The sequence below is a fragment of the Pelophylax lessonae genome (genome assembly GCF_965119305.1).
Source record: "Pelophylax lessonae genome assembly, chromosome: 1".
NCBI lineage: Eukaryota > Metazoa > Chordata > Amphibia > Anura > Ranidae > Pelophylax > Pelophylax lessonae.
Genome location: NC_138768.1, coordinates 234,952,577 through 234,971,075, shown reverse-complemented (window position 1 = coordinate 234,971,075; position 18,499 = coordinate 234,952,577). Strand labels below are relative to the sequence as shown.

Sequence of the window (18,499 nt, the reverse complement as noted above, 5' to 3'; positions counted from 1 at the left end):
AGTCACGCTGTATCCAGAAACGAAACCCTAACTGCAGAGGTACTGTACACTACAAAGCTTGTCATTTATTTTAGTAAAAATATGCTGGGTGTGACATGGATTTTCTTCTTATTTAACATGTATACATAGACATTTCATGAAACATTAGGTCATGAATATTTACGTGAAGTCATGGAAAAGTCATGGAATTTTATTGGTGAAAATGTGTATGAACCCTGCCTGGGCACTTGGTCGAAGGAGGATTCCTCCCTTCCGATCAACATATTGGAATTGAGAGCGATCAGGTTATGCCTGCTCCACTGGTCGGATCATCTTCAGGGCCATCCTGTACGGGTGCAGACGGACAATGCCACTGCGGTGGCGTACATCAATCACCAAGGGGGCACCAGGAGTGCCCGGGGGTCCCAGGAAGTGACCAGTATTCTGTCTTGGGCCAAGACTCATGTCACGGCGATCTCGGCAGTTCACATTCCGGGTGTGGAGAATTAGCAGGCCGATTATCTGAGCCGCCAGACCCTGGACCAGGGGGAATGGTCCCTGCACCCGGAGGTTTTTCAAATGCTGTGTGCGAAGTGGGGATCCCCGGATGTGGATCTGTTTGCATCTCGGCTGAACCACTAGGTGGAAAGGTTCGTGGCAAGAGCGCGCGATCCTCTGGCAGACGCCTCGGATGCGCTGGTGGTGCCTTGGCATCGGTATCGTCTGATATATGCCTTTCCATCGATTCAGTTGTTGTCCAGGTTCCTTCACAGGTTGGCCTCGGAACAAACACTGGTGATTCTGGTGGCGCCGGTCTGGCCACGCCGGTCCTGGTACGCAGACATCGTTCACCTGGCCGTCGAGCCTCCGTGGCGGCTGCCAATGTGAGAAGATCTGCTGTCTCAGGGACCGATCTTCCATCCTGCTTTACAGTCGCTGGCTTTAACGGCATGGCTGTTCAAAGCCAGGTTCTGAGAGACAGGGGTGTCTCAATAGAGGTCATTCCTACTTTAACCACTTAAGCCCGGAAGATTTTACCCCCTTCCTGACCAGGGGATATTTTGCGATTCGGCACTGCGTGACTTTAACGGACAATTGCGCGGTTGTGCAACGCTGTACCCAAACTAATTTTACGTCCTTTTTTCCCACAAACAGAGTTTTCTTTTGGTGGTATTTGATCACCTGTGAGATTTTTTGATCATGCGCTATAAACAGAAAAAGAGCGACAATTTTGCAAAAATAACAATATTTTTCACATTTTTTTATATGAAATTCCCCCCCAAATGTAAAAATCAAAATTTTTTTTAAATTTATGGCCAATTTGTTTTCTGCTACATATGTTTGGTAAAAAAATCACAATAAGCGTATTTTGATTGGTTTGCGCAAAAGTTATTGCGTTTACTAACTAAGGGAAAGATTTTTGTCATTTTTGTTTAGTTTTTTTTTTTTTAACGCTTAATGGCGGCGATCTGCAAATTTTTTTTTTTTCGGTACTGCGACATTGCGGCAGACAGATCGGACCCTTGACTGACATTTTTGACACTTTTGGGGTTACCAGTGACATTACTACAGTAATCAGTGCTATACATATGCACTGTTACTGTAAAAATGACACTGGGAGGGAAGGGGTTAAGTGTGTCCCTAGGGGCGTGTTTCTAACTGTCATTGGATGTGGCTAGTGGTGTAACAGCACAGATCAACGGTCCTACATAGCAGGACCGAGTGATCTGTGCTTTTACACAGGGGAGAATGACAGGCGGCTTTGTTTACATTAGCCACCTGCCTTTCTCCCTCTCTACCCGACGATTGCGAGTGACATCGGGTCCGCCGGTCACACGCGCCAGCTTCGTCGGGTACGAGCGGGGGCGGGAGCGCGCTTCCGGCGGTGCGCGCTCGCCCCCTATTCGCTCCCAGGCTAGTGACGTACCCGTATATAGTCGGGCGGCAAGTGGTTAATCAAGGCTAGAAAAGCCTGGTCTGGTAAGATTTATTACCGGACATGGAAAGCTTATTTTGCCTGGTGCGAGTCCAAGGGCTCTCGTCGTCGTCGACTGAATCCTTTCGAAAATCGGATTCTCTCTTTGTCCTTCCTGAGGGACCTCGGAAGGGTATGGCTGCATCTGCGGCGACCATTTCAAAATGGATCAGACAGACAATTATACAGGCCTATTCGTTGAAGGAACGGGTACTGCCCTTCCCTGTCGAGGCGCACTCTACCAGATCGGTGAGTACGTCCTGGGCTCTCCGGCATCAGGCCTCAGTGGCCCAGGTGTGCAAGGCTGCGACTTGGTTGTCAGTGCACACCATTTCCAAATTTTGTTCATCAGCTGATGCCTCCTTTGACCACAAAGTTCTCTGTGCGGCAGTACCTTAGGGGACCCTGGTTTTGTTTCGGGTCCCTGACTGTTGGGGTTGTTGAACCCCTTGGTTATTTGCTTTCCTGGGTTGTTGCTCCTGTTGAGCTTTCTTGTTTTCCCTTGCTGTTCTTGTAAGGTTCCTTTCTCTGATGTGGGTACTGCGTTGCCTTTCTGACGGTTGCGTTTCCCACCCCTCATGTCTACACTGCTTTGGGACATCTTCATTGGTGAAGACTGTATGAGTGGGCGGCGACTGTCGGAGGACGTTAGAGAAAACGGAATTTTTGTAAAATCTTACCGTAAAATTCCTTTCTCTGAGTCCTCCGACAGTCGCCGCCCCCACCCCTCTTTTGGGGTTTTTATACACTTAACTGCTTGCTACCAAACTGAGCTGGGATGGCTATTGCAGGGGGGTATTGGACCAGTGGGACAGCCCCCATGGGTGGGTCTATGTAAATGCTTTGTTTCTAACAAGTCTTATGCCTAGCTACTCCTGTGGCGATGAAGACTATATGAGTGGGCGGCGACTGTCGGAGGACTCAGAGAAAGGAATTTTACGGTAAGATTTTACAAAAATTCCGTTATTTTTTTGCTGTGTTGCCCATTCCTTCAATTTGACTGCTTAAAAAGGTTAACGACTGCCTGTGCCCCTCAGTGGAAAAGAAACAAAAGGGGATTTGTCTACTCCATAAAATCCTTTTGATTCCCATTTGAGACGCAGGTCCCACCTTTTCTGGGTTTTTAATCATGCTATTGGTACTGCTTTTCTATAAACAGTGACATGCTATTAGTTGAAGGGGTTATGCCCTGGGCTGGCCTACTTCTTTTTTTTTTTTTCTTTTTGGGAAGGGGGAGGTGGGCTTGCCTTTTTTTTTTTTTTTTTTTTTTTTTTACCGGTTGCCGACCGCCGCACGACGATATACGTCGGCAGTCAGCCCCGGCCAGGCAAAGTGATAGAAATATATACGTCACTAGCCTGTCACTTGCTTGGGAGCCAACAGCGGGCAAGCGCGCGCCCGCGGGGGCGTGCTCCTGCCCCGGCTCGTTCCCCAGCAAGTCCGTGCGTGTGACCGGCGGACCCGATGTCCGCCGGTCACTCGCCGATAGTCGGTGCAGAGGGAGAAAGTCAGGCGGCTGATGTAAACAAGCCACCTGTCATTCTCCCCTGTGTAGAAACCGTGATCATACGGTTCTACTATGTAAGACCGTTGATCATTGTTCCTATACTTCAAGCCACAGCCAATCACAGTAAGAATCACGCCCCTAGGGACACACACCACCCCTCCCTCTCAAATAAAGTTAACCCCTTCACTACTAGTGTCATTTTGCAGTAACAATGCATATGTATAGCACTGATTACTGCAGTAATGTCACTGGTAACCCCAAAAGTGTCAAAAATGTCAGTCAAGGGTCCGATCTGTCCGCCGCAATGTCGTAGTACCGCAAAAAAAATTGCAGATCACCGCCATTACGCGTTTAAAAAAAAACACCAAAAATGACAGAAATCTTTCCCTTAGTTAGTAAACGCAATAAATTTTGCGCAAACCAATCAAAATACGCTTTTGCGTTTTTTTTTTTTTTTTTTACCAAACATATGTAGCAGAAAACAAATTGGCCAAAAATGTTAAAAAAGATTTGATTTTTACATTTTTTTTGGGGGAATTTCATATAAAAAAATGTGAAAAATATTGTTGTTTTTGCAAAATTTACGCTCTTTTTTTATGTTTATAGCGCAAAAAGTAAAAATCGCACAGGTGATCAAGTACCACCAAAAGAAAGCTCTGTTTGTGGGAAAAAAAGGACGTCAAATTCGTTTAGGTACAGCGTCACATGACCGCGCAATTGTCCGTTAAATTCACGCAGTAAAAAATCGCTGAAAAAAAACCCTGGTCAGGAAGGGGGAGAAATCTTCCAGGGCTTAAGTGGTTAATGCTTGCCAGTGTCCACTCCTGTAGTCAGCAGTATAACTTGAGCATCCCTCAATGGACTACAAAAAGAGGATTTTATGGCAAGTACTAAAAATCCCATTTTTTTTCCTTATCGTTTTAATCAACTACAATATGCCATCTTAAATCATTTGTGACAAGCCCACTTTAAAGTACTGGAAGTAGGTGTCCTATGTAATCTCAAAAGCTTAGTACACATATATGCTGGTTACACAGTTTACCTACTGCCTGTGCTCTGAACATCTAGGTGATCTGAGTTCTCAGTACTCTTCTGGGTGGTTGGAGGGCGGTCATTCACTTGGGCACACATATTCCATGCTATACAGTCAAACCTGTTAAAACTCTGTCACTGTTGTTCTTTAGGAATGTCATCAAAGTCAATATTTCACTTAGTATCCTATGTTTCAAAGCAAGACCACGACACTAGCATGGAGACAAAATGTACGACCACACTGCTAAAGGCAGATACTTAATTAATGAGGGCATACGCTGGAGAAGAGCATTTCCATTTAGCACACCAACAGGCAGGGTCAGCTCCTTATCAGTACTGTCTAATGTTATTGTATCAACTGCGTGTGTATGTATGTATGTGTGTGTATATATATATATATATATATATATATATAGTGTTTCAGAAGCATTTTCTCTTTTGCAGAATGCCAGTTTTGGAGGTGACCGAGATCATTACAAAGACTGGACCTATGAAGAATTCTTCAGTGAAGATGGAATTGTCCTGGATTCCTTGGTGGTTTTGCCAGTTGCTTATGATTTAGCTACAGCTTTTGTTCCAAGCACAGCTGGTAATATATTTGAAGACCAAGCCTTTTCTGGCACTTTTTGTTTACAAGTTTAAATCAGTATTTTTTGCTACAAAATTACCTATAAGTCCCCCCCCCCCCCCCGAAAAAAAAATTAATATATATATATATATATATATTTTGGCAGAGTTCCTAGAGAAAAAAAATAGTAAATTGTTGCAATTTTTTATGTCACACACTACTTGCACAGCGGTTTTTCAATCTCAATTTTTTTTTTTGGAAAGAAATACACTTTAATGAATTTAAAGACAAAACACAATATATACCTTTTTTTTTTTTTCTTTCTTTGTAAAGTGTGAAAGATGTTACGCTGAGTAAATAGATACCGAACATGTCATGCTTTAATATTGCTCATGGAATAGTGACAAACTATAGAACTTAAAAATCTCCATAGGTGACGCTTTGAAAATTTTTACACCTTACCTGTTTAGAGTTACAGATGAGGTCTAGCGCTCAAATTTTTGCTCTGACGTTCATGGCGATACATCACGTGTGTTGCAATCCGTGTTTACATATGCGTGCTCGACTTACGTATGCATTTGCTTCTGCGCCTGAGCACAGAGGGATGGGGGCTCTTAAAAAAAAAAAAGTCTTTATTTTATTTTTACTCTGTCTCTTTATTTTATTTTTTTTTCACTTTTATGCCGATTACGAGGTATGGTAACATCTCTTATAATAGAAAAAAGGATGACAGGTCCTCTTTATTGAGGGATCTTGGGCGAAAAAGAGTCCATATCTCTCCTTTATCTTTAAAAGCAAAAGACGCTTTTTGCTTTAAAAAAAAAATAGTTTACGTCTGCCATAGACCGAAAGTGACAGCATGACATCACTCCGGTACTCCAAGAAGATCGGAAACGATCTTCGTCTCTCTAACCAGCCAGCCGCACCGTCAGATCATTTCTCGGGCACGCTGGTAGAAACACTAAATATATAAACAAAATGCAGCGTTGATGAATTAAATATATATATATATTTAATTTAATATGAAGTACACATATATTCATGAGTTGTACACTTAGCACTTTAGTTGTGTGATTTTGCACATCATTTTTTTTGCTAAGCATATATTTATATGCATGAGCACTGTTGCACTTAATAGCACAACTATTTAATTTATCAGTGCTGCATTTTGTTTATATATTGATTTCACAAATTGTCATTTGTAGTTGCTGGCTGCTGTATATCTAGGGTTGGCGCAGTATACAATACAATTCTAGAAACCGTAAGCCCGAGAAACACTGGCGGGAGGTGGGGAGGTCCACTTCTGCTGCTTCTAAAAGCGATCCAGTGGCTAATAAGCCACTCAAACCACTTTCATGAGAAAGTCAGCCGCCAGCTGAAAAAAAAAATACTGGGGTTTTAGCTGATAGCTTCAGCTATAATCCTGGTAAACCACTTGCAAACCGCAATGTGTAAATATACATATTGCGGTTGGCGAGTTGTTAAAATCTATTAAGCTAAGATTCTTGAGATTCTTTTAAACATAGGTGCATCACTGTCATGTTTACTGTCATGTTGGTGACTATTTTAATTCACAATACTAATTTGAAGTCTTATGAAACTGCTTAATCTCTCACAATTTACTGTTTTACAGGTAAAAAGATTTATCCATTGGATTGTGCAAATCTGGCTACCTGTTCATGCACTAAAGGTATTGTGGGGAAAATGCATATTCAATTCAATGTATTATATAATGTTACTTTGTGTTGACTTTTTACTTTGCGCTGCTGCAACAAAACAAAACCTGTTTTGAACACTGGTGCACACAGGATCTGGTGCAGCTGTGCATAGTAACCAATTAGCTTCTAACTTCAAAACTTCTTGTTCAATTCAGCTTTGCCAATAAAACCTAGAAGCTGATTGGTTACTATGCATGCTTGCACCAGATTGTGTGTGTACCACTTTTAGTACAGCGGAGTGTATCGTTTTCAGGCGTTTTTTTGGGCATTTTTTGCAGGTATTTGGAGGCAGGCATCTAACAAAAACGCTTGTAATCTGCCAAAAAAGAAGCTCATGTACTTTTTTGTGCTTCAGGCGTTTTGCTTCAGGCAACAAAACGCTTATATGTGAACAGGGGCCATTGAAATGAATAGGATTTCTCTATGGTTCATTGACAGACGTAGCTCCAAAATTCTTCTTGACATTGGGTTATGCTGCCTCCTAAAGGAGTAGGACACTAGGCAGGAAACATCTTTACCACGCCTATGGGGCAGTCCCTGCAGGCATACACCCACTCCCTCTGCTATAGGCTTCAGTTTGTTTCTGCCTAGTTTAGGAGTAGGACCGAGTTCCCGGCTGGGACTTCGGTCTTAGCTGTTTTTTGGGAACCTTTTTTTGTAAGACTTTATTTTTTAGTTTATTTGTTCCTGAGAGAACTACAAGTAACAGCCGGCTGGGTTTTGGACTGTATATGCTAGATCCTTAAGGTCTCCCAGCCCAGCCAGCGAGCATGCACAGGTTATAGTCCAGCACTAGGCCTCTCCACAACAGAGCCCCGATGGATGGGGGCTGGCCTGCTAGTGAAACACCTCGCCGGGACACGCATGACCTGGGATGCCCTGAGTCGCAGTGTACCCCCTGGCCGTCAGCACCCCCACCCCAGGTGGAGAGGTAGCCTGTTCGAAGTGGTGCCCACCTGATGCCGTTGGTATGGTTAGTAAGTGTCCCCCCATTTCTTTGGCGGTCTCGTGGTGGACGTAGGCCCTTCCCTAGGAAAGTCGAGCCCTCGGGTATCCCTCGGTTCCCCTGTCCTCTTGGTGATACCAGGCCCACCTTAGGCCCCCCCACAAGCAGGTTCCTACCTCAGGGGGGCGGATGTATTTCGGCCACTGCGGTGATTCTGCGGGGGGGGGTTTATCCTAGTGGGGGCCCCTCCTGGGAACCCCCCGATGCTGCTGTCTAATGATCCCCCCTGGGGGGTCCTGGAGACCACATGCCGCGCTGTGGGGGGCGCCATTTTTCTGTCGTTTTCGCCCTGCATCAATGTAATAATTTCTCATTGTAATGCATGGGCGGCCATGTTTTGGTAGTTCCCCCATAGGAATGCATGGGGCGCCCATTTTCTTGGAGTCCATGAATGCTGGACAGCAAGGGAGAAGCTAGGGTGACTCTAGACATGATCCAGGTATTTCCTGTTCCTGTGTCAGATCATTTTTTTTTCTCTCTGCACAGAACGTTCCTATATCCCTCCATAGTAGTAGTATGTTACTGGGGTCCCTGTAGGTATTACTCACCCTGCTGCAGGCTGTGCTAGGGCTGGGACTTGTGGTGCAGCGGTGCGGATCGCGTTTTTTGCAGCTTTTCTTAAAGTGACACATCTTTTTTAAAGATACGTTTATTAATTTTATAAAACAGATTACACAACACTAGCACAACGCAGTGTGCAATGTACAAACAAACAACAACTCTCACAAAAAAAGGAAAAAACAACCCCATCAATAAACAATTTCTCTCTCTGCTCCTCTCCCTTGGAAGGTTATCCTATGTGCAGTTTACAGTCAGTTATTGCTTGTACACAACTTTGCCTACAGTTTCACCATAAGCAAGTATGCCATTTGTCAAAGACGTATAGGTAGTGATGTATAAACACATTTTTATACTCGTGGCAATTCAGGAGGCAGGTGTTTGGAGGCAGGCATTGACATCTAACAAAAACGCTTGTAATCTGCCAAAAAAGAAGCTCATGTACTTTTTTGAGCTTCAGGCGTTTTGCTTCAGGCGACAAAACGCTCATATGTTAACAGGGGCCATTGAAATGAATGGGATTTCTCCATCGTTCTTTGACAGACGCAGCTCCAAAAATTCTTCTTGACCATTGGGTTATGCTGCCCCCTACAGGGGCAGGAAAAATCTTTACCACGCCTATGGGGCAGTCCCTGCAGGCATACACCCACACACTCTGCTATAGGCTTTAGTTTGTTTCTGCCTAGTTTAGAAGTAGGAAAGTAGGACCTATTTCCCGGCTGGGACTTCGGTCTTAGCTTGCTTTTTTATTTTAAAGGGAACCTTTGGTAAAAATTAAATTTTTTAGCTAGCTATGTTTCTGAGAGAACTGCAATCCACAGTCAGACTGGGTTTTCGGACTGGATATTCTAGATCCTTAAGGTCTCCCAGCCAGCGGGCGCGTGCAGATTATATTGCAGCGCTAGACTTCGCCATGACCGAGCCACAATGGACGGATGCTGGCCCATGAGTGAAACACCTCGCAGGGACGCACACGACCTGGTTCGGCCTGAGTTACAGCTTACCCCGTGGCCATCAGCACCCCAACCCCGTGTGGAAAGGCAGTCTGTCCGGAGTGGTGCCCACCCGATATCGTTGGTATGGTGAGTAAGTGTTCCCCCATAATTCTGGCGGTCTCGGGGTGGACGTGGGCCCCTCCCTGGGAAAGTTGGGCCCTCGGGTACCCCTCATTCCCCTTACCTCTCGGTAGGTACCATGCTCCCCCAAGGCCTCCCTCCCCACCAGTCATCTTCTAGTTAATTTATTCTTTCTGTCAGTCTATCTGCTTGCCTGTATGGGCACACAGATACACATCTGAAAATGGTCCACTGAAATCGTGGTTTCTCTTTCGCTCATTGACGGGCACAGCTGCTTAGATTCTTGACCATTGGGACTCTGGTAGTTTCTGGGTCATCTAGCCCCCCCAATCCACCCCTCCCACCATTTGGGGTAGTGTGTGGTATGGGCTGATTCTGGGGCTTGGGCATGGTGCTGTACTGGTGATGGGGGCAGGGGGGAGGTACGCTGCCGGTGACTGGGCTATTGACTGAGGGGGGGGACTAGTTGAGCCGTCATTTTGTCATGGCCTATATTGTGTATAGGCCGGTGGCCATGTTTGTGTAGTCCGGCGGCCATTTTGCATTGGTCCAGCATAGGAATCCGCAGCGGCCATTACAGAAGAGCCTCTGGCCGGTGATTTTGGCTGTGAGAGCCCCTCCTTGTACCTTAGTGCTGGGTCTCTTCCTTTCCTGGACGCCACATGTGGATTGCAGTTTATCTTAGTGCTGCAGGTGCCTGTCTGGTGGGGTCCTCCCTCTCTCTGCTGCAGGACCGTGGGATGCTCTTTTGCTGGCTACCATTGTGGTGTTACCAGCACGATGGGGGTGTTTGGCACTTTTTGTGGGGGGGTCACCTTTTTCACAAATGGAGTCTTTGGGGCATGTTTCCCCACCTGAACCCCAGAGGCTGCGGTGCCCTCCAGGTCCCAACCATTCATTGATGCACTGGCAGAGGTCCTGGAGTCCTTTGTGTCCCGGGTGGAGGTTGCTTTTGGACGGCGTACTAGCAAAAAGCGCCTCCCGCCTTTGCCTTCCTCATCTGTCTCCTCAGATCCTGAATCGTACTCGGCCGCTGCGGACGTGACTATCCTGCGGGGTCTACGGCAATGCGCCCTGGCTTTTCGGAGAGTGATCATGATTCCTCAACTCCTGTAGCTGCACAAGAAAAGGCGCTGGTGAACGAACCGATTGTGTTTGTGTGTTAAACTTTAAAAATGGAGGACGCAGCTGAAGCTGCGGGGAAGGTGCCGGTCCCCTTTGGTACTCACAAGCCCTCTAGAGTGGCTCCTGTTTTGACAGATTTGTTGCAAAATAGTGGGAACGTCCAAAAAATCCCTTTGTGGTTCCTAAACGCTTTGCGATAAGGTACCCCCTTGAAGAGTCTCTCCTTAAAACGGGGACTGTTCCACCGGTGGTGAACCCCCCGGTTTCCAGGGTAAATAAGGCAACCATAATCCCGGTTGAGGAATCCAATTAACCTTGGTCTGGCAAGCCGAGAGACGGATTCTCCAGACCTGCGGACAAGGCTCCTTCAGCATGAAGGTGCACTCACCCATGACTAGCAGGGGGGGGGGTCTTCGCTGGTTTCCGGGCCCGCGGACCTCCTTGGTGCAAGACAAGTGGGACTACAAAGTTATACGGTCTGGCTACAGGATAGAGTTTCGTTTTTACCCTCTGGAAAGGTTCTTTCCTTTCAATGTGCGCCTGTCCCCGGACTCATTGCAAGCTCTCTTTGGGGCGGTGCAAGACCTGTTGCTTCAGGGTGTGATTGTCCCGGTTCCAACCTCAGAACATTTTTAGGGGTTTTATTCTAACCTGTTCATGGTCCGAAAGGAGGAGGGCAAGGTGCATCTTATTCTGGATCTTAAGGCCCTGAACTGCTTTGTGTGGGTACAGAAATTCAGAATGGAGTCCATTCGCACGGTAGTGGTATCCGTGCATCAGGGGGATTTCCTTGCCTCTATCGACATCGAGGATGCTTACTTGCACATTCCAATCTGTGCCCCTCACCAGTGCTTCCTCCGTTTTGCCATAGGGGAGGAGCATTATCAGTTTGTGGCTTTACCCTTTGGTCTCGCCTCCGCTTCTCAGGTCTTTACAAATGTGTTAGCCCCAGTTCTTGTGTTACTATGTCAGCGAGGAATTGCAATACTGGGCTACCTGGACAACCTCCTCCTGTGAGCGGAGTCCTCTGCTGCTCTGGTGGACAACGTAGAGATCACTATACGGACTCTGAGGGAGTTTGGCTGGCTTCTGAATTACCAGAAGTCTGCCCTGGTTTCCTCCAGAAAGTTGTGTTATCTAGGTCTGACTCTGGACTCTGCTCCAGCCAGAATGTTCCTTCCTCTGGATAAACTCCAGAAACTGCATGCTGCAATTCATCTCCTGCTTCCTAGCAGATGGTCATCCCTCCGGACTTGCATGAGGGTGCTGGGCCTGATGATTTCTACCTTCGAGGCAGTTCCATTTGCACAGTTCCATACGAGGTCCCTGCAAAGGGAGATCTTTGCCAAATGGGACAGGTGTCCGAAGTCTCTGGACATTTAGAGCCGACTGAGCCGGGAAACAAAGGGTTCTCTGGCCTGGTGGCTACGCTCTCAGGCTCTTCAACAGGGCAAGTCCTTTCTCCACTTGTTTTGGACAGTGGTCACCATGAATGCCAGTCTATCTGGGAGGGGAGGTGTCCTGGGTCAGAGCTCCGCTCAGGGTGTTTGTACATTGAAAGAGTCCAGACTACTGATAAATGTCCTGGAACTCTGGTTGATCAGGCTGTGCCTGGATCACTGGACAGATCGTGACCACGGCTGTGACTTAGGGTGGAGCAAGAAGTGCGTTGGCAGCTCTGGAGGCAGCCGGCATTCTACAGTGGGCAGAATGCTTTATTCGGGCCCTCTCCGCAGTATACATTCCAGGGGTTGAAAACTGGCAGGCGAATTACATGGAAAGCATACATTTTGTGGTGTGTTGCTTGGTGTTCACCCTCTCTATTTCTTAGTGGCTCGGGTCTTGACCTTTTCCTTCAACAGGGGCTTGAGCAGAAGTTTGCCTTGAGTACCATCAAGAGCCAGGTGTCGGCCTTGGTGGTCTTATTTCAATGACCTCTGGCCTTGCACTCCCTGGTGCGTACCTTTGAAAATATTTGGGAGATTCCCCTGCTTGCACTGTCCCAGAAGGTGGCCTTTTTGGTGGCTATCACCTCTGCACGCAGGGTGTCGTAGCTGGCGGCGTTCTCCTGTCGTTCACCCTATCTGGTTATTAACAGGGATAAGGTGGTTCTTCGCCCCTGTCCGTCTTTCCTTCCTAATGTCTTTTCATTTGAATGAAGACATTGTGTTGCCTTCCCTTTGTCCCTGGCCTAAACATCCAAAGAAAATTGCCTTGCATGTCTTTGATGTGCTCCGGGCAATTAGGGTGTACCTGGCAGCTATGTAGTCTTTAAGGAAGTCAGACTCTCTATTTGTGCTCACGGATGGGCATCGTGACGGATTGTACGCTTCCTCTGCGATCATTTCCAGATGGATCAGACAGACGGTGGTGCGTTCCATCATCAGGCGTCAGTGAGGCAGGTTTGCAAAGTGGCCACCTGGTCCTTTCAGTGCACACTCTTACAAAGTTTTATAAAGTTGATGTGTTGGCATCTGCGGATGCTTCCTTTTGGCTGCATGGTTTGTAGGCTGCGGTTTACGAGGACCTGATCCTCTTTGAGGGTGTATTGATTTTTCAGGTGAGCTCCAGTTGTTTGGTTGAGCTCCGGTTGCCTGATTGGCTAATATTTAGCCTTGGGAATTTTTTTTTTGCTCCCACCACTCATGTTTAACACTACTTTGGGATGTCCCAATGGTTATGTATGCCAGGAGCTGTGTCCATCAATGTATGAAAGAGAAAATTGAATTTTTGACTTTCCGTAAAATCCATTTCTCTGATGTTCATTGACGAACACAGCACCCACCCCTAGGTGGAGCTATTATTCTCCCGACACTGTTTGTAACAAAACTTAGTGGCTATAGCAGAGAGAGGGAGTATACCCCCTGGGACTGCCCATATGTGTAGCCAGAATTATTTTCTACATAGTGTCCTACTCTTGGGGCAGTATAACCCAATGGTTATGAATACCAGGAGCTGTGTCTGTCTATGAACATCAGAGAAATTGATTTTGTGGTAAGTCAAAAATCCCATTTCTCTGATGTTCATTGACTGACACAGCACCCACCCCTCTATGGAGTTGTAATATTTCTGCCACTGCTTGTAACATAACCGAGTACCTATAGCATTGAGGGGGAGTTTATCTCCTGGGACTGCCCATAGGCGTAGTCGAGTTCTTTTTTTCTGCCTAGTGTCCTACTCCTGTAGGGGGCAGTATAACACACTGGTCAAGATTCTAAGGAGCTCTGCCCGTCAAGGAACATCAGAGAAATAGATTTTTTACAGTATCGAAAATCCCATTTTCTCTTGCCTGCCCCACTGTCTGTACAGGGCACAGTAGTGATGTAGGAGTTGTTGGGAGGGACAACAGCGGGGAATCAGGAATGCAACATTTTCGTAAGTATTGGTTTCCAAACAGTCTTCAGTGACCAGTTTCTTTACACCGTAAATTATCCTACAACCCTCTAAGTGTTTTTTATTTTTGATCTTCACTGATTAATGTGGGTTTATGTAACCGTATTTTGATTAATGTCTATGGTTTGGTTTGTGCTGTGCATAGTTTGCTTAAAATATAGTACATGAATACACAGCAAATAGTAATGGTACAAGAGACTACTGTAAAAAAAAAAAATAACCAGTCTTTTCCTTTTTTTTTTTTCTTTTTTTTCCAGGAGAAAACCTACTGTGTCTTGCTAAAACTCCTATGATTGCATTACTGGAAAATTTACAAGAGTGCAGCCAATGTGAATTGACCTTGCAGCTCATAACAAGAGCATTTGGTACATGTTTACAGTACAGCGTTTCAAATTATTTGGATGATAATTTAAGTACAAAGGTACGGTTACTTACCATGATGCTTTAAATTGTTAATTTACTACAGTTGGGTGAAATACTTGTTAATAAGAGAGTTTTCCACATTAGCCAATGTATGACTTTATCCTTAGTAGTCATTTAAAAAGACCACCTATAATAATAACTATTGCTCATAGGGCTACCGATTGTTCAGCCATAAACAGTGATCTTGTAAACCTTATTAAGCCAGCCATACATGATTTTAAATTTTGCTAGTTCTGTAGGGAACGGGCACATTTTTATATGGGCATGCTGATTGTACTCTTGTGTACAGCAGCCTTTTGGGTTTTTGCCCAAATGATCAGTGCCGTCAGCTATAGCCAGCAACCCTAATAGTTGTATTCTGCCGACGGGAAAAGCTCCCTGCCAGCAAAACACCATAGCATGGCGGGTGTTCCCCCTTCAGCATGGACTGTGTTGCTGGGGGTTTTCTTTCAACCCGCTGCTTGAATAAAAAAAAAAAAAGTGTAATGTATGACCAGCCTTAAAAAAGCATAGGAAGAAACGAATTGCTTGGGATAGGAAGAACAGTTTAACTTAGAAGACATATTTCTCTATCGTTCATTGACAGGCGCAGCTCCATATTATTCTTGACCATTGGGTTATGCTGCCCCCGACAGGAGTAGGGCAATAGGCAGGAAAAAACTTTACAACGCCTATTGGGCAGTCCCTGCAGGCATTCACCCCACACACTCTGCTATAGCCTTCAGTTTGTTTCTGCCTGGTTTAGGAGTAGGACCTAGCTCCCTGCTGGGAATTCAGTCTTAGCTGTTTTTTGGGAACCTTTTTGTAAGACTTTATTTTTTAGTTTAGATGTTCCTGAGAGAACTACAAGCAACAGCCGGCTGGGTTTCGGACTGGATATGCTAGATCCTTAAGATCTCCCAGCCCGGCCAGTGAGCGTGCACAGGTTATAGTCCAGCACTAGGCCTCGCCACAACAGAGCCCCGATGGACGGGGGCTGGCCTGCGAGTGAAACACCTCGCCAGGACACGCACGACCTGGGATGCCCTGAGTCGCAGCGTACCCTCTTGCTGTCAGCACCCCCACCCCAGGTGGAGAGGTAGTCTGTTCGAAGTGGTGCTCACCTGATGCCATTGGTATGGTAAGTGTCCCCCCATTTCTCTGGTGGTCTTGGGGTGGACGTGGGTCCTTCCCTAGGAAAGTCGAGCCCTCGGGTATCCCTCGGTTCCCCTGTCCTCTTGGTGATACCAGGCCCCCCTTAGGCAAACAGGTTCCTACCTCAGGGGGGCGGATTTATAGCGGCCGCTGAGGCGGTTCTGCGGGGGGGGAGTATATCCTGGTGGGGGGTACTGGAGACCGCATGCCGTGCTGTGGGGGCCGCCATTTTTCTGTAGTTTTCGCTCTGCATCAATGTAATAATTTCTCATAGTAATACATGGGCGGCCATGTTTTGGTAGTTCCCACATAGGAATGCATGGGGCAGCCATTTTCTTAGAGTCCATGAATGCTTTACAGCAAGAGAGAAGGTAGGGTGACTCTGGACATGATCCAGGTATTTCCTGTTCCTGTGTCAGATCGTTTTTTTCTCTCTGCACAGAACGTTCCTATATCCCTCCATAGTAGTAGTATGTTACTGGGGTCCCTGTAGGTATTTCTCACTCACCCTGCTGCAGGCTGTGCTAGGGCTGGGACTTGTGGTCCCATATTTTGTGAAATGTTTTTTTCTTTTCCTATTCTCAAAGGTAAGCTTCTACAGCGGAAGTGAGTCATTGACAAATTTTAACCAAAGAGATCTTGTTAAAGATATCGATCCCTTCCATGATGATGGTAGGCACTTCTTTGCATAAAAGTAAAGAATACGGAGCAGTCTCTTAGCACTACAAGTGATGGCCAGATCCCCAAAGATACCCAGCAGACAGTTTTTAGGGTTCACAATGTTTAGCAGGCCCAGTGCAGATGAAATGAGTTTCTCTCCAGAACCCCTGGACTAAAGGACACGTCCAGAAGCAGTGGAGATAGTCAGCATCCCGATCGCAACCCCTAAAACACTCGGCCGGCTGAGATAATCCTATCTTAAAATGTCTAGCAGGAGTGAGATGTGAATGGTGGAAAATTTTAAGTTGTATGATGCGATCTCTAGAGGATATCACTGAAGTACCATATGTATCACTGAATTCAGACCAGTCTGATTCTGTAAGGAGTATATCCATATCTACCCATTTAGCCTGCACAGTTTGGGAATTAGAATCAGCAATAAGAGCAGCATAATACGTAGAAATAAGCCTAGTAGGGTCAGGGTGTCTCAGCATTTTCTCCATGGGAGGGATCTGAATAGAGTTCTCCAATGAACCATACTGCGCACTCACCGCATGTCTAAGTTGATAATAATATGAGATATGTGTGGGGTAAGTCAAAGTCCGCACACATCTGGTGAAAGGATTTGAACCCTTGTGAGGTATATACAGTATCTCACAAAAGTGAGTACACCCCCTCACATTGAAGAAATTACACTTTGCTACAATGTAAAGTAGTGAGTGTACAGCTTGTATAACAGTGTAAATTTGCTGTCCCCTCAAAATAACTCAACTCACAGCCCCTCTGTAGTAGAGGCATTGGCCGAATCTGGCTGCAGGCAATCATGAATGGGAACCAACTGGGATGCCAAATAGTATAGGTAAAAGTTAGGGAATGTCAGTCCCGCCGGCCGGGCAGGGAGTCGCAGTGTCTCCATTTCCACTCTGGGTGAACGGCCACTCCACAGAAATGCTATGCAGATTGTGTCAATGCGTTTAAAAATTGATTTTGGAATTTTACATGGTGAGTTGGTCATCATAACCGTATTGCAAGTGGTTCCTTTGCCAGTGCGAATAGAAGGGGCGACAATGGGCAACCTTGCCTAGTGCCCCTGGCCATTGGAAAGGAATCGGATATTTGGGAATTAACCCAGATACGGGCTACCGGGGAGGTGTATAGGAGTCGTATCCACCCCAGAATATGGGGACCAAAGCCATACAGCTGTAACACACTAAACAGATATGGCCATTCCACACTATCAAAGGCTTTGCTAGTGTCTAAAGAGGCTATAACACGAGTGGGAGGACAGTTATGTGGATACTGCAAAGAAACCTCCCTGGTCGCTTCGTACCAATTCCGCAACCACCTTATTCAAACCGCCAGCTAATACTTTTGCTAGTATTTTGGTGTCAACATTAATAAGGGAAATGGGATGATAAGATTCACATTTAAGAGGATCTTTACGTGGCTTTAGAAGTAAGATAATTAAGGCTTCACGCACGGCAGGGGGAAGAATTCCTGCCTCAAGGGCTTCATTATAAGTGCGTAACAGAACTGGGCTCAATAGGTGTTTAAATTGGGCATACCATTCAGACACTTGTGACAAGTAGCTGCTCCTCTTTGTATTGGACTCTAGTAGTATTTGGTTTTTTATAGAATGTCAGAAAGGCTTCTTTTATGTTCTGTGGAACCTCACTAATCTGGCCCTGGTAAGTTAGTATTCTAGGGATAGACATAGGGGTGCAATCTGGTGTGGTCAAGTATGCCAGTAGGCGACATGCTTTGACCATGCTGAAATATTTTTTGTGTTACATGGAACATTTGTTTTTTAGTGCGGTCCAGTAGGGGGAACTCATACTCTCTACTTTTATAAAGCCAGGTGACCTGTGTATCAGGGCCAGGTGTAGCAATATAAGCGGATTCTGCTTCCAGCATAGCACCCTCCAACTCCTCAGTATGCTGCTGAGTATTCTTGCGCAGCACTCCCGTGATTGCTACAAAGGTGCACGGCAGCATAGCCTTAAATGCCTTCCACTTAATAGAGGGGTCAGCAGCACCCATATTCGTGTTCCAGAAATTCACTATACCCTCCCTACACTCCCCCCGCACCACCTCATCCTCCAGCCACTGGGAGTTCAAACACCAGGGGGCCGGACTGAAGCCAGGGAGGAGGATGTCAACTGAAAGGGGAGCGTGATCAGACACACCTCTAGGTAGAGAGAGTATCGAACATTGGGGCATGGGTTGGGATTTTAAAGGGTACCGTTTTACAACCAATACAACACAAAAATGTGTAATATGCAATTTATCTAAAAAGTTTTACTTTATTGTTTACATAGATTTCCCAACAACGGGACAGACAAAAA

General features: G+C 46.0%; 1 protein-coding gene across 1 annotated transcript in view; it reads left to right on the top strand.

Annotated features, from left to right (window-relative positions):
- The window catches only part of KNTC1 (kinetochore associated 1), a 792,142-nt gene that overhangs the window by 521,637 nt on the left and 252,006 nt on the right, over window positions 1-18,499 (top strand). The window contains exons 37-39 of the mRNA XM_082256649.1: window positions 4,938-5,082; window positions 6,695-6,751; window positions 14,195-14,358. Coding sequence (XP_082112775.1) covers window positions 4,938-5,082; window positions 6,695-6,751; window positions 14,195-14,358 — 366 coding nt within the window. The remainder of the gene's footprint in view (window positions 1-4,937; window positions 5,083-6,694; window positions 6,752-14,194; window positions 14,359-18,499) is intronic.